The sequence below is a fragment of the Lemur catta genome, chromosome 16 (genome assembly GCF_020740605.2).
Source record: "Lemur catta isolate mLemCat1 chromosome 16, mLemCat1.pri, whole genome shotgun sequence".
Taxonomy (NCBI): Eukaryota; Metazoa; Chordata; class Mammalia; order Primates; family Lemuridae; genus Lemur; species Lemur catta.
The window spans coordinates 38,476,025-38,493,360 of NC_059143.1; the positions used below are offsets into that span (position 1 = coordinate 38,476,025).

Genomic DNA, 17,336 nt, shown 5'->3' on the forward strand with positions numbered 1-17,336 from the left:
ATAATAATTTCATCAGGTAGTTGAAAATTAAATCATGTAATAAGTTGAAGTATTAGTTCAATTGTTCTTCCCTCCTTTATATGAAAAAGCTCAAAAATGTAATTAATGTTTATCTAGTAGTTACTTTCATGCTGTCGTGATGTGGTCAGTTGAAGATCTATTATGCCATGTAAATTTTTTAAGAGTGTTGTATGTGAATTAGTAATTGATTTAACCAAAAATGCCAAGTCAATCTTCTGTAAGTTTCCTCTGCTTGTAGCCATGGCCATGCTAAACTATTGCTTGCTGATGTCAGCATTGACTGGGAAGGTTGTCTGAACACATTTATCTGTGTCAAAGCATTGAACCCACCGCTATTAAGCAAAAGGGCATAGACCTGTGAGTCACTAAATGTGATGAGGCAGGGTTCTCCCCTGTGAACCCAACTCCCATGCCTCATTCTGCCATTATTCCTCATGGTCAAGGCTGGTGGAGTTAATAGCATCTAAGTGGCTGCAGTCTTTTCTACCATGATTCATGTATTGTTTTTTACAGTCACTTTGCAGATTGACAGGGAGGTCAATACTTTTGGTTTACAGTCTCCTCCATGTAGACCTGTCACATTTTTGGTCATTTGCTTTCAGTTCATTTCCAGATACATGCTGGTGTGACCAGACTTTGGGCATTCCTTTCCAGTCACTGCCAGGAGGTATTCCAATAAACATTGGCCTTTTATCTGCACCCAAAGAAGTTTCCATTAATGAGTCGCCAACATTTAGATGACAATGAGGTGTAATTTTCTTGAATTCAAGTTTAACTAAAAATCCAGATGTATGAGAGCATGTTATACATTTTAGAAATAGAAATGTATATACCATGTGTCAGTATCATTAATTCTGAATGTTTCTAGTGCCTAACAAGATTTTTCACTATCAGATAAAAATAAATGGTTTTCAAAAAATGTAATTATAAGCATCAATATCATCTATAAAATAGTGATAGGTAAGGAACCACGCCTCCCAGGTTGCCTAGAAAAATTCCAGTTTATACCTATAGTCCTAGCTTAATTATAAATTGAATCCCCTTTCAGTCTCAAAAGTGTCCGATTTGTATGGTAAATTGTGTGATTATCCTAGTGATCACTCTCATGATTAGCTTGAAATTAGTCAAAAGCAAAATGCATAGTGTCATAATTAGCCTGTCCTCATATCATGTACATTTTTGGTTGCATTTTATGTTATCTTACATTATTGGCAAAAAATGATTGATATGCTGATGTTCAACAGCAGTCTCAACAAAAAGTTGCTCTTAAAACCTTGGCCAACCGTGTAACTGACTCTATATCTCAGAGATGGTGCCATTTTGCATCCGGTGGGCATCCGTGAATGCCTTTAATCTGCAGAGTCTGGTTATGAGCTCCCTGGTCCTGCATTCCCATGAGTAAAGGTTCCCAGCTTGAGGCCTTCAGCTGGTGAACCAAACTTTGGACCCAATGAAAAGTAGTTATTAAAGGAAGCTCAAAATGTTCATTCCCTTTCGTTTCCCCCCTCCCCCACCATGGTTCATTGACTATGTTAAGAATGGCAAGATAGTCTCCTTTCCTGAGAGTAACACCACTCAATACTTTTATTATTATTATTATCTATTGTATGTTCATCACTGCTAAATGCAAACAGGGAAAGGGATTTAAACAAAATTTGAAGTGTAGTTCTTAACTTTGAGGGTAGTAAATGGAGTGTAAATGTATGTGGTCGATCAGTACACATTTTCTGGGCCACTTTTGATGATCAAATGCCTTCTTTCTTCATAGATTCCATGGCCTGGGGTAAATCCAAGATTTTTTGATTCAGGTATAGCCCTGAGGGAAAAAAAATGAAGTTGGGTAAAGTTTCTTTAGTTCCGTATTGCTCCTCCAGCATTCTGGAGACGTTTCCCTCCACCACCCCTGTGGTAGACACACTTGGAGGCTTCTGATGGGTTGCTGGAAGCACAAAGTGACTGTCTTCCAGGGCTCCCTGTTCCGGCATTCCCCTTACCCTCTTCTGCCAACGCTCACTGTTAACCCTAGGCCCATCCTTCTGGGGCTAACTGGTTGCCAAGATTATAGTCCGATAAGTCATTGTATTCCAAATTATTTTCGGTATTATAGAATCATCCACTTTGCCTCTCCTCCCAGAGTATATATTTACATGACAAAGAGGTTTCGGTTCTCAAACGCTGCGTGGTGGATTTTCCAGAATCACAGTAGCTAGTATTTCAATTCATATTGTGTGTTTATGTTAATTCTATTTCTGTGCTGGTTTGACCCTACTTCTTTATTGATGTAGTCTGTTTTTTAAACAGTCTGAGAAAAGGAAAGGAAATAAATAGGCAGGAAGGTGATAAAGAATTAATTCTAGACTAGAATTCAGACAAATATAGATTTTATTACTAGATGGCCTTCTGAGCTGTGTGACCTTGGTCAGGACAGTTAACCTCTCTGAGCCTACCTGAAACATAAAGTTAACAATCTTTCCCTGATCAATAGGATCAAAAGAGGCTGCCACGTAAACTCTGAATCCCTCTAAGTTACTATAAATGTAAGAACAAATGAACAGAGAAAGATCAAACAGCGTTGTAAGTTACAATACAAACCTCCAACAAATCTTCATGCAACCCTGACCCATGATTTAGGATGGTGGATAACTCCCATCCTCACCCCAGACCACCCTTTGCACAAGAGAATGGATCTTCCTGTATGTAACTGAATTTGATCATTATCGGTTCTTTTCATGTCTGTATGATTCATTCCCCTGGCTATGCAAGAGCAAGGGCATATTTTTCATGCTGTTTTTCTAACTGAAGAGAAAAAGAAATGAGAAAGAAAGAGAAAATTTTATTTATTTAATTATGTTAAAAAGACAATAACAGGTTTGGCTTATATTATTTAAACTGTGCACAAATTATGGCTTTTAAAATTATAATCCTTGTACCTGTTATACAATCAAGATATTATGTAAGAAAAAGTGATCCACCCCCTTTTATGTTCTTAATGGTATTAAGTCCCTGGTTCTCTGATGTTGGGGTAATATGAGGTTAAGGGAGTTATCTGTATTAGGAGAGAGCCCATAAGTGGGCAGAACAATAGAGGAAGTAGGTGCTTTTGTTTGGGGTCACACATAACTGGGGAAAATGTCTCCAGTTGATGAATTATGGGGAGCCGCAATTTGAGATGGAGACCTGTACATTATACTCAATAAACTCAGCGCATTTTCTGTTCTTGGTTTTGCTTTTCATCTGTAAAATGTGTATAAATTTAGTTCTGAGTGTTTTATGATAACACTTGGACCCCTCCATGGAATTACAGTTTCTATCATTCAAGGGGACCTGCTGTTTATTATTTAGATAAATTTTAGGCTTTTACTATTCCTAAATGGTAGCTCATGAGATAATATTTTTGCTTTGAGTCTTACTGATTTTTTTTTAAATTAGAGAACAATGTGAAAGGAATTTGGTGAAGATCAAATAAGATAAATTCATGAAACACAGCTGAATAGAAGCTTACCCAGGAATGGCAAAAAGTGGCTAAACAACTTCAGGAGCCCACAAGGCACCCTCTGATAGGAAAACAATTCCTTAGGTCTCTAGGACTATGAGTTCCCCAAGACTGTACTGTGTCATGGCAGAGTGGGCTAGACTGTGCTGCCTTGATTTCAATAAGAAAACAGAAGACATAGCTCTCTCCTGCATCTTGAGTATTTTTTCATATAAGATATAGAACACAGTTAATAAGACCATTTTCCCTTTCTTTGGGGCTTTTTGGGAAATGGTGCTATGAAAATAGCATGGGTTTTCTATATCATTAGTAACTAGAATACATTTTTCACAGAATTCCTGGACCACTCTCTGGGAAGCCTCTGGAATAGGTAGAGCAGGCAGTAGGGGTATTGGGCAAGGTGGGCATATCCAGAGGGGACGAGGGGAAGGACAAGGAGGAGGGGATGGAATGAAGGATCTGTGGCCTGGACTGGAGGACTGCTGGAGGGAATGGGGAAGATAGGGAGCTAATAGGCATTTAATAGTGTTCAGGAATATGTGTGAATGAATGAATAAATATAGCGAAGAACTTCGCCTGTATGCACAGCCTAAAGAACAAATGTTTCTGTTAAAGCTCTCGTGAATGCTAAATCCATTACCAACAGGAATGAAGCGTTGAGGAGAGCTTAACATGAGATGGCAGCTCCAAGCTTTGATTCCCCTCACTGTGAATCAGCAGGACCATCTTCTGAGAGCAGAGGTGGACAGATTGCAGCCCAAGGGAAGGCCCTCTGCCTGTTTTTGTAATAAGAGTTTACACATTTTGAAACGGCTGTCTTTTAAATGGTCATATAACTGTCTATATACTATTTTCCATTTAGCCTCTCAGTCCAGGAAAAATTAAATTTATTAAAGCCAAAATAAATTTACTGTATAGAAAATGTTTCTAGAAACTTTTCAGAGACAGCCTACTTTTCAAAGACCATCTCAGAATATGCATGGAAATGTTATCAATATAGATACTGATAATCTTTGTTCTTACACTGACAGCAATACAGCATGTGTTACTTAACGATGGGGATACCTTCTAAGAGATATGTCATTAGGCAAATTTGTCGTATGTGAACATCACAGAGTATACTTACACACACTTAGATGTTACAGCCTACTATGCACCTAGGCTGTATGGTAAAGCCTATTGCTCCTGGACTACAAACCTGTACAGCATGTTACCATACTGAATACTTAGGCAGTTGTAACACCATGGTAAATATTTGTATATCTAAACATAGAAAAGGTCCAATAAAAATATGGTATACAAATAAAAAATGGTACGTATGTATAGGGCACTTACTGTGAATGGAGCTTACAGGATTGGAAGTTGCTCTAGGTGAGTCAGTGAGTGAGGGGTGAGTGAATGTGAAGGCCTAGGATGTTACTGTACATTATTATGGACTTTATAAAAACTGTACACTTATGCTACACTAAATTTACAAATTTTTTTTTTCTTTCTTCAGTAATAAATTGAACTTAGCTTACTATAACTTTTTCACTTTATAAACTTTTAAATTTTTTAACTCTTTGACTCTTTTGTAATAACACAACTTAAAACATACATTGTATAACTGTGCAAAAATATTTTCTTTATGCCCTTATTCTGTAAGCTTTTTTATATTTAAAAAATACTATTTTTTACGTTTTTAAAATTTTGGTTAAAAACTAAGACATAAACACACACATTACCCTAGGCCCACACAGGGTCAGGGTCATCAGTATCACTGTCTTTCATAGCCACATCTTGTCCCCACCGGATGGTCTTCAGGGACAATAACATGCATGGAGCTGTCAGTTCTGATGATAACAATGCCTTCTTCTGGAATCCTCCTCAAGGACCTGCCCAAGGCTGTTTGTTTTAAATTTTTTTTATCTTGTAAGTAAAAAGATTATACTCTAAAATAACTGTAAAAAGTATAGTTTACTCAATACATAAACCAGTAACATAGTGGTTTATCATCATTATCAAGTATTATGTACTATACATAATTATATGTGCTATACTTGGTGGTACAACTGGCAGCACAATAGGTTTGTTTACAACAGTGTCACCACAAACACATGAGTAATGTGTTATGCTACATTGTGATAACTATGATGTCATTAAGAAATAAAAATTTTCACCTCCAATATTATGGTATCAGCATAGTATATATATCTTTCGTCATTGACCAAAGCGTCATTTTATGGTGCATGACTGCATTGATTAATCTCAGTCATTTATAGCCAACCTAGGAGAATTAGGTCTAATTTTTTTTAACCTATGGTATGATTTGCTTTCACCAATTTAAGTATATTTCCCGAATCATTCATGTCTTTGTCTATACATGTTTGCTTATTCAATAGGTATTTATTAAATACTTCTGAGGTAGGTAAATGCTACTAAGGGCTGTGTGAGATTGACAGCTATGATTCATTACTGTTCCCTTGGAGTTTGCAATAAAATAAGAAGAAATTCTCAAAAATAGGATAGATGATAGTTGGATCAGAGCCACAAGAGAGGGACAATAAAAGATTATCACTTCCAAGAGCTGAGTCTCTATCACTGATATTCAGTGAAGACTTTCTATCTCTACATAGGCTTGTGTCTAACTTTTTCATTTTGTAAAATGGAAACGTGATATACATATTCATTATTTGGCCTAAACTTTATAACTAGTTCTAAGATGATATTAAAGGAAGTCACACCATCTCAGAAGTCAAGTGAATACCTTGGGCACTGGTCACCACCTGCCAGTATGGTGGATCAAAAGTGCTAACCACCAGATTCTAGGAAAGGCTCTCATTAGAACATCTTTAGAAGTTGCATACAGTAACTCCTGCATGCAATAAACCCTTTTAAGTAAGAAATATGCATGTTTCTTTATCTGTTAGTTTCCTTCAGGTGAAAACACAAAAATAGGTCCTTCATCCTGGAAGTTCACATAGACCATGTATACACGTGGCACATACAGACTTTTTTTAAGCAGTTCCATTCCAGATACTTCATTCTTGCACCCCAAGTCATCTCCCACTGAACCTCAATCACCATCTAATAAAACAAGTTATTTGACAGGGTCTTTTAATAAACGCAGAGCTCCTGAGCAATTCAAAACTCATTGGCTCTCAGTTCCAAAGCTGATGTTCCTGTTATCATCGTGGGTTTTCCTTCTTGATGACATTCATGGACTAAGCAGCAAAATATCACCTTTCTGTTGAGACAAGATACAGTAAATATCACGACAAAATGAATGACAGCATTTTAATGAAAACGACTGTTTGGCCTCCAGTTTGAGAAAATTGGACTCGTTATAACACAAATGTTTTATCAGTATGGGTCCCCACATCAGACATTATGCCACAATGTCAACCATGAGATTTGCTGAAGTTTTAAGGTTTTCCCTGGACCTGTCAGACCTTTGTGGAATTAATCCTTCATATTTGTAATAGGAGTTTCCATAAGATGAATACTTCATTTCTCATGAATCATAATAAAGCAGCCGCGTTTTGTCAGCCGAGTGACCTCTGCGGTCCTTTATCTTTAAGAGAAAAGATTAGACTATTAGACTCTCTATTTCATAGATAACGAGGTAGGTTGTTGGTCTCTTGGCACCTTCAGTAACTAAGTTCTTTGTGGTCTCCTTTCAGCCTGTGATAAACTGATCGCAGGGTGATTACAGCAAATCTCTTCCTATGACAAATTTCCTCCTAAATTTGAGAGTAATTTTTTTGGTAAGTGGCAAAATTAATAGGTGTGAACTCATGGAATTTTATAATATTAGAGTTGAAGATACCTAGAAGTTATCTAGTCCAATCTCCTTGTTTTATTAATGAGTGAATTGATTCCCAGTGGTGTAGTCCACACTCAAAATGCTAGTGAGAGACAGATCACACAAAGAACTAAGGCCTAACTGACCTGTGGTGCTGGGAGCTTTCTTTTGCAATTGACGATGGCTTCTTTTTTTCATACAAATCACATAAATGGCTCTGTTAATCTACTTGCAGTCATCTGCAGCTTCTTTTTTTTTTTTTTTCTTTTTTAAACAACCCATATCTAATCCCTCAAAAACCCTATTGGCTCTACCTTTAAAATGGGTCCTGAATATGACCATTTCTCACCACCTCCACTGCAATACCTTGGACAAATCTCAGCGCTACTAATGTTTTGGGCTTGATAATTTGCTCTTGTGAGGGTCTGTCCTGTGTATTATAGGGTGTGTTGCAACATCTCTGGCCTCTACCCCATAGATGCCAGTTGCACTCCAATTGTGAAAACTGAAAATGTCTCCAGATATTGTCAAATGTCCCATGGGGGAAAAAATCACTCCTCTGTTGGGAACTACTTTAAAACATCAGTTGGACCTTTTCACTCTCTTGATCAAAACCCTCCACTAGGTTTCCATCTTTGTCAGAGTTAAAGCAAAGTACTTTCGCTTGCCTATTAGAGCCTACATAGCCTCATTGTGACCTCTCAGAACTTGCCTCCTGGAACTCTTTCTTTATTGATCAGTCTGACCTAGTCATAGGCTTCCCTGCTATTCCTGGGATGGGCTCATCACACTCCCAACTCTGGGCCTTAGCACCCTCTGCCTGCTGAGTTCTTTTCCGGAATGTCTGCTCCATGTCTACTATGGACTGAATGTTCGTGTCTGTCCCCCCAGAATTCATATGTTGCATTTCTAATCCCCATTGTAATGGTATTATTATAGAAGATAAGACCCTTAGAACATAATTAGGTTTAGATGAGGTCATAAGGGTAGAACCCCCTACGAGGGGATTAGTGTTCTTATAAGAAAAAAAGAGACTCCAGAGCTTGCTTGCTCTCACCACAAGCAAAGAAGAGGTTATGTGAGCCCACAGCTGGCTGGTGGCCACCTACTGGCCAAGAAAAGAGGCCTTAGAATTAAACCAATTTTGTTGACACCTTGGTCCTGGACCTGCCAGCTTCTAGAGCTATGAGAAATAAATCTATATTTTAAGCCACTCAGTCTACAGTATTTCTTAATGGCAGCCCAAGCAGACTAAGACAACATCCCTCCTCACGATTTTCAGATCTTTGCTCAAGTCTTACCCTTCTCCAACAGGCCTTCTCCAATATCTCATGACTCTATTCCCTTTCCTTCTTTATTTTCCTTTATAGCACTTCATCTCTTCTGACATTGTGTATATTTGCTCAGTTTTTTATTGTCTATCTCCTACCAAAATATAAGACCTAGAAGGATAGGAATTATTGGACTGTTTGTTTTTTACCTAATTTTCTCCAGCCTTGAGCAATGCCTGACTCAGTAAGTGCTCAGTAAATATTACATAGATGAATGAATGGAATGGGGATATTTGTAAGATCTTTAAAACATTAAGATTATTTACATTGCATTGTTAAACATTATAGTAAAAACAAATAGTATTAAACAGTACATTATTTCAATTGCATTTTGTCAACACATTTTTCTTCCCCTTTGGCCTTTATCTAATGCAAAATTTCAGATTTAACAGGCTTACTGACAAAATGCTACAATAAATGTGCCACTAAAAAGCAAGCAATTTTTCCAAGTGGGAGTGAAAACTATGGCATGTAGCACAAATCATTTGCCCTTTGAGAAAACCTAATGGAAAATAATACAATTAAGAATGGGTATAGAAGGATCCTTACAATAACAAGATTCAAATTTAGATGTAAAATATGATCACTACCATGTGGATAATAAAGCAAATCATTATTAATAAAGAAATGAATGATTTCTTGGAAGGAAATGAATACAAACTTTAACAGTGGTTATCACTAGGTGAGCAGGGATATGGGTAATTATTATCATATGAGGTTTTAGAGTCTATATTTTCTTATTTGTGCACAGTAAATATGGGTAACTTGATTAATAATAAGGTACTGAAAGTTGATGGTTTGCTCCATAATAAATGGATCTCCAATGCTTGTCCACTTGATTGCCTTCCAGTTGGAGCTCTGCCCATGGACTGGGCACCCGTTAAATCATACTTTTTCTAAATACTCTCAAGAACCCTACTTAGTGTTGACAGTTCTGCCTTCATAAAGTGCCATCCCTCTCCCTGCTTTGAGAAAGACTGATGAAAAACCAAAGAGAAGAGAAAGCTAGTTTACATTTTACTAAATGGAAAGGGGAAAAGATTCCAACCCAGGGCAGATTAAGCAACACATCAAAGTTTCTCTTTTAAGTGTTAATTTTGCATGAGGCCTGGGGAATGATAACCTAGATGTCAGAATGTGTTACCTGTTGAGCTGAAAACAAATACCATTTACAGTTTACCCAGTATCGCACAGCCAAATCAAGTTGCGGTTTAGAGATTTAGCTCTTGGAGCAGCAAACGGATGAAGCAGTTACTCCCCCCACTCCAGCAAGGCCTTCATCATTGTTCTTTAACATTGGATTTAGCCAGAGGACACTCAGACAGTTGCCTGGGGCACACACTTCTTGCCCGTTAAAAACCTCGTCTCCACAAAGCTTCGGCTGCTTTGTGCAAGATGCCATGTGCTCAGAATGTCTGATGTGGAGACTTTGTGTGGGCTCACTAAGAGATTTCGGCAGGGGCAGTTGCTTCTTGAACTCCAGATCTTGCATTTATGTTTCTGAATTTTGTTCCCTGTCTTGTAAAGGGAAGAGAATAAGAAGAATCACGGTGCCAAGAGCAAATCGAGTTCAGCACCCTTTGTGTGTGGATTATTTGGTGGTATTGTACCAGGTCAGCAAATGTCCTGACACTAAAATCACTTTTCCTGATTCAATCATGGTAGCTTTCCAAGAGTTCACTCTTTTCTGTAGATACGTGACAATTGAGCGAGGTAGTGTGAATTCATGTGCTATTTGCTTACTCTTGCCATGGTCTCAAGAAGGAATTTCAGGGGAGATAGACTTGCCAGATAAAATACAGGATGCCCAGTTAAATTTGAATTTGGGGTAAGTAACAATATTTTAGTATAAATAGGGCTTATGCAATATTTATTTAGCATAAGTATTTAGGACATGTTTGTACTAAAACATTATTTGTTTTTTATATGAAATTCAAACATAACTTGTGCCCTTAATTTTTATTTGCTCAATCTGGCAACTCTAATGATGGAGGAACTTTGACTATTCCCTTTAAATTTTTAATTTGCATTTTCATCCATAGCGTCCCTACATTTTAATGATCCTTAATAAATTCCCATAGTAAAAATGTACCTATTTTCATTCCTGGTCAGTCTTCCTTTGCATTATTTAAATTCAGGAATAAATTTCACAAAACCTAATTCATTTCTGATTTGCATTTTTTAGTAATAAAAATTTATCTTAAAGTTAAATGGCTTCAAAATAGGTTAGTCTCTAGCAGTGGCTGAAATGAACATAATCTTTAAAGATAGGATCATATCTTCTGACAATTATTTTTACTATGCCTTATCAAAGTAAAAAATTCAGGCACCAATACTTCACAGGAACCCAGTGGTCATTGGTGCTGGTCCTTTTATAAGTATATACTTTCTCTCTCTGATCTAGCTGAAGTGAAAGTCTTACATTATCATGAAGTACACAAAGTACACTCTCAGGGTACAGCAGAGTAAATGATTATTGCGGTTTTGCCCATCTACAGATGGGTTAAATGACTAAGGGGCAGGTCAGCCAGGTAAGTGTCTAGAGTTCCAGTATTTTTAAAGGTTACAATTGTATTGTAGTGCTTAAATGTAATAAAAGAAAGGAAGCATCATGAAGAATATTGCATTAACCAAAACTTCCTTGGGGCAAGGATTGTAGCTATTATAGCTGTTGAAATCTTCTCATAGTTCCTTGTGTGAAGAATTGAGAATATTCTAAGGAGCATTCTAAGCATCCAATTGACCATGGGATTTTTATTTTGCTTTGTGGAATAAGGCCATTTGGGGCCCAGATAGAGTCCTGAGTCCAGTAGAGGGAAGACTAGATATCAGAAAAAATAGCCATCTTTCTTGGCCCTTTTCTTACATTTCTTCAGCCTTTCAAAGAGAAATGTGTAACGAATAATACTAAAATATGTGTTAAAAGTGGTGTTCGATTATTATCTACATCATCTCCATGACTTTGTCTCCTTACTTAGAGAAATAACAGACCCAAATTGCACAAATTCCCCAAATATGAAAAAATTATGACAAGAAAGTCCAAGAAACATGAGAACCCCCTTTGCTCTAATTCAGACCACCCGCTGTTGTGAAGCAGAGTTCTCAAGCTTTAGTTAACACAAGACTCCCCTGGATGACTTCTTAAAGCATAGATTATTGGGCTCTTCTCCCATAGTTGCCGATTGACTAGATATGGGGCAGGGTCTGAGATTGTGCATGTCTTTTTAAAAGTTAATTTCTATTTTTAATTGACACATAATAATTGTACACATTTTGGGGTACAGAGTGGTATTTCTGTACATGTGTACAATGTGTAATCATCTAATTGGGGTAATTGGCATATCCATCACCTCAAATATTTATCATTTCTCTGTGTTGGGAACATTGGAAATCCTTTTTTCCAGCTATTTGAAAAGTTACAATAAATTATTGTGATCTATAGTCACTATACAGTGCTACAGAACACTAGAACTTATTTCCCTATCTAGCTGTAATTTTGTATCCTTTCGCCAACCTCTCCCTATCTCCCTTCCACCCTATGGGTCCTGTCTAGTGGCCATGATTCCGCTTACGATTGTTCATTTCTAGCAAGTTCCCAGGAGGTCTTGCTGTTGCTAGTCTAGGCACTGTACTTTGAGAACCACTGTTTCAGAATTTATATTCTGATATCCTAAACCCAGTGAAGTTCACATATGGTTATGGGTCCTGTTAATTCATGTCTGTTTGTTTTTGTTTTTAAACCTCCTGTTCCATCGCATAGCCTCACAAGTATTATAAGATTCTGCCAGGGCTAAAGATCAGAGTTAACAGTTGCACATGTAATTGATGTTTGATGAATTGAAAGTAGATTATATTGCATCATCCATAGAAAAATTTTAAGTCCCTTCAATGGAGATCTCTTTATTTGTCTTAACACAAAAACAAGCAGATATGGTAGCATATATTTCTAAAAAGAGATAATTGTGATCATGGTTTTCTGGGTTGATTATGAGGATTCAGGGATCATCAGGAACTCAAAGCAGCCCAAAGTGAAAGTTTGTGTAATTTGAAAGAGATAAAATTATGCATAGCAAATTCTATGGGGATTTGTATGACATTTTCTAATCTCAAAATCTTTCAGGAGCTTCTTTTTTACTTCCATGCTACTTTTCATAAATTTCATTTTGAGCTTCTATTGCCTTAACCAGAAGCTTTTACGTTTTGGACTTGGAAAGAGATTTCTGACTCCACGGGGAATTATTTTTCACACTTAACAATGTTTGATATTGTAGATAAAATGTCATACCTTAAAAACCCCATTTTAAGTTAGTCTGCCTCTGTGACTGAATGGTCTTTGAAATTAACAAGAATGTGATAAGGAGAGAAAGCACAAGGGGACTTAAGTTTACAGAAACATTTTTACTATTTGATCATTTTGGTGAGTTTCTAAAATATATTAAAGGTTTTTTCTATTTTTAGATACTCAATTGATTTAAACTTGAAATATCCTTGACAGTATAATTGCTGATGCTTATTTGCCTCTGATACAACTGAAACAGATAATAAAATTTCTCCTTTGAGTCAGCCCTCAAGAGTAGTCATTCTATTATATCCTCATTAGGAAACATGGAAGGTTTTGTTTTGTTGGTGTTTGCTTACAAACTACCATTTTACAGAAGAAAAAGCAGGAGGAAGAGAAGGAGGAGGAGGTGGAGGACAGCGAGGAGAATGAGGAGGAAGAGATTGAGATCCTCCGATGTTGACCTGACATTTAATTACTTTTTCTCAGACCAACACAGATGAGAAAAGCTAGCCATTAATTAAATGCATATATGGCTTTATGCCTACTTTTAGCCGAAGATTTAGAAATCTTCTCAAGCTAACATTTGGAGGGAGAGAAGGCTGGAGACTCATGCATTCTTAGGAACTCTGCAGTCAGACTCAGGTGTACAAGTTTCTTAATGGATGGGAGTTTGGTACTTTCAAGTCTATTTCTCCAAAATATAATTGCCTTAAGTAATTTTATATCAGGGCCAAAAGAATTGCTTCCTTTATGAAGCAAGGGTAGGAAATGTAACTATTTGAGGGTTCAAGAGAATGACCACTGGGCATCTTAAAAATGAAACCAAACCAAGCAAACTTCATTAGGCTTTCTTTTGCTTGAAATTCTCACCATTGTTATTCTAATATAAAATGGTCTGCAGCATTACGTAGGCAGTTTAGTTAGTTTTAACTCTCAAATACATCCTTCTATCGTTTTGCCATGACCTCTTTCATGCAATGCCCAGGAGATTGGTACTTTCATGGAACTCTTGAGTGCCCGAATTCCAGACCACAATTTTTGTGCCATGGGCTCCGAAGTTATTTCTACTACTTTTTGTCTTCTGCTGTTTTATCATCTACCTTCCTCTCCTCATGCATTAAATCAGTGTAGTTGATTGATTCTTGGATGAAACAACTTTATAAAATTATTTTATATTAAGGTAGGTTGTACCGGTGGGCAAAATCTCTCCAAGAGGAACTGGTACTCTAAGCGAAAGGGAGAGGGACCTAAATAGAAGCCAATGTCATGTATAATGGGACATTTCTTAGGCCTGTGCGAAATACCTCACACGGGAGTCAGAGGCAGCCTGTGTCTAACATAGTCTGAAACTTTGAAAAGGGGCCCATTGGAGATATATCTATTATTTACCAATGGATTCCATTTGCTTGGTCCATCTTTTCTAAAAACTAAGTCTAATGCAAGTTACTTAAAAGCAGTGAAGTACCTTTATTCTGAAGCCATATACTCAAAATCTAATTGTTATAAAGAATACAAAAAGCTCAAATTGCCAGCAAACCTCAAGGGCAATTTTATTAAAGAAAATTTAATCTTCATTTAACTTTCCCAAACTATGTATTCACAGCACTGAAAACTGTCATAACCTCCCTGTTTCAGAATAAGTGGATTATTTATTTGTGATAATGGGCACATGTGCTCATTAACATACTGTCATAAACAGCTGTGTTAAATGTATTATGTGTTCGGTGACATAAATAAGGGACTCAACATGAGGTTGTGTTTAAAATACAGGCCCAGGGAAGAATAAAAAAGCAATAAATGCTTTTTAATATAGTTGCCTGTTCTGGAATTCTAAATTTATTTCTACCTCATTAATGCTACTCGTATGAAAATGGTAGGTATTACTCTAGTGAAATATCTTGACATTCAAGGACTTCTTTCTGCTTTTTCATCCTTAGTGTTTTTCAAGCCAGGTGTTGCCAGCATGGTTTTCTTTTCTGGTAAAGGAAGAGATCATGTAGACACAGGGGAGGCATTTATAGTAAGGCCAGGCTGCCTCTCAGTCAGCTTAGGGCAGCGTTCATTTGATGGACACCCTCAACCCCTTCTAGCTCTAACAGTTTTCAAACTGGTTGTTGAATTTAAAGGTCATCTAATTCAGCTTCCTCATTTTGCAGATGAGGGAACTGAGGTTCTGAGGACTTAAAAGACCTGTCTGAATCACAGATCTTTGAGTAATAAATCCAGGACCTAGGACTAGATGTCCAAACTCCCAATTCAATATACTTTCCACTAGAAGAACAGACTGTACAATAATTAGGTTGGCTACACAAAAAGGATCTGTGGAGAGAAGGAGCATATTTGCCAATGAGGGTACCAGGCTGGTGTCATTTGGTATCTTTATTAATATCACTTAGAGTAGACTTAAATGCCCACTCTTATTTTACAATTTACATTAATTTGAGCAAAGTTCCAGATGCTTTTTTGGGGTGAGTGGCCAAGGTGAATAGAATGCATGTATGTCAATGAGTGACACAGTTTGCTGAGCAAAGTCACAAACTTCAAACATGAGATTTAGAAAAACTGAGTATACAGGAATAAGGCAAATAAAACCAGAGAGTAACAATGATGTGAGAAGCTAATCATTGCAAAAATGCAAAACTAGAAATAGTTCTGTCCATTGGGGCTTGTATAGGCTAATCTCTTATGAGAATATTGATTTTATGCAGTTTAGGTGCATGTCTTTTGAATGATAGAAAATTGGAATGTTTTTACAAAGTACAACTAAAAGTCTTCCCATTACAAAAAAAATTAAGAAATCTAGCAAAGTTAAGGTTGTCATCCTGAGAAAAATGAAGGCTGAAACATAATTTAGGGGGTATTTTTGAAGAAGTGAAATACTGCTACAAATAAGAAAGGGTTTTTATCAGAAAATGTTCATCTGTTCTGCATTTTCACACAAAGTGGTTCCAGAGAAAATGGGATTAAACAGCAGCAAGAAAATTCGGTTAGACTCTTAAAAATGGTTAGATATTGAAAACAAGATACCAAGGGACATTGTAGAATCTCTAGCCTCAAAGATTATTCAAAATTAAATAGAAAGTAATTTGACATGAATGACTTTGGTATACACCTGTCTGAGCTAGGGTGGCTGAACGACCCACCCCAAGACCTCTTCAAGTTCTTTAATTTAACAGCCAAATGTTCTATCAAATGCTACTGCCAGCCCCCCAAAGAATGTACTTTAATTATAATATATTTGCTTCATCCCCTCAAGATTCTTAAATGACTTTCTATTCCTCCTGTTGATTCTTTATGTTCATTTATGTTTATGGAAAAAAAAATCCAACTCAGATTTCCAGGCTCATGAGAAACATTTGGATGAAAATTAAGACACTTCAGGGATTTGTGATTTTAGGCAGCTGTTTTATTGACTTGCTTCTGCAAGTGGGATTTACCTATTTTAAGACCCACCTGAGTTTTTATTCTAAATAACTTTGTTAACACTGTTCAGAGTTCATTTTTATTTTTACAAAAAGCAATTCTGAGTAGATTTTTTTTAAAAAAATCAATACTATATCTGAACAAAGGGATAGAAACAGTCCCCTAAATTGTAAATACCACATTGCTAACTACTGCTACTTTGAAATACCTAGTTTTATTTGGAAAATATTAGCTTTTTGCTGTCTTGATTTTCAAGTCCTGACTGATACGTAGTAATAGCCATGCCTACATTTATATGAGTTCTTAATTTCTCATAATATGACTTGGGGAGCCAATTGTTCCATTACTTTTGTTTAACCTCAGCTGGGTACTTTTTCACTTGTGTAACACCACATCCATGATTTTAAGTTTCTTTTATTCTTGGACATTTTTCAAAGCGCCTAGCTTTTTTGCAAAAGTTTGATAAAGAAAAGACAGGGAATCTAAGCTTGAGATTTATTTGACTATATGAACACACACGTTTCCCTGTGCTCTCTTGTTGCAGGTTTCCAAATTAAAGCTTTCACAGCACTGCGCTTCCTCTCAGAACCTTCTGATGCCGTCACGATGCGAGGAGGAAACGTCCTCCTCGACTGCTCTGCAGAGTCCGACCGGGGAGTCCCAGTCATCAAGTGGAAGAAAGATGGCATCCATCTAGCCTTGGGAATGGATGAAAGGAAGCAGCAACTGTCAAACGGGTCTCTGTTGATACAAAACATATTTCATTCCAGACACCATAAGCCAGATGAAGGACTTTACCAATGTGAGGCATCTTTAGGAGACTCTGGATCCATTATTAGTCGGACAGCAAAAGTCGCAGTAGCAGGTCAGTGGATTCTCCCTGCTCTTCCTCCTCCTTCTCCATCTCTTCTTCATTTTCCTTTTTTGGGGGTGAGGGGAGGATAAGAAAAGAATCTTTGCAAAAACAATGTACATTTAAAATTTTTTTAATTGATGAATGAT

At 37.0% G+C, this 17,336-nt stretch overlaps 1 protein-coding gene across 1 annotated transcript in view; it reads left to right on the plus strand.

The window, feature by feature from the left end:
- Positions 1–17,336, plus strand: part of DCC (DCC netrin 1 receptor) — a 987,982-nt gene that overhangs the window by 343,902 nt on the left and 626,744 nt on the right. The window contains exon 2 of the mRNA XM_045528069.1: positions 16,879–17,199. Coding sequence (XP_045384025.1) covers positions 16,879–17,199 — 321 coding nt within the window. The remainder of the gene's footprint in view (positions 1–16,878; positions 17,200–17,336) is intronic.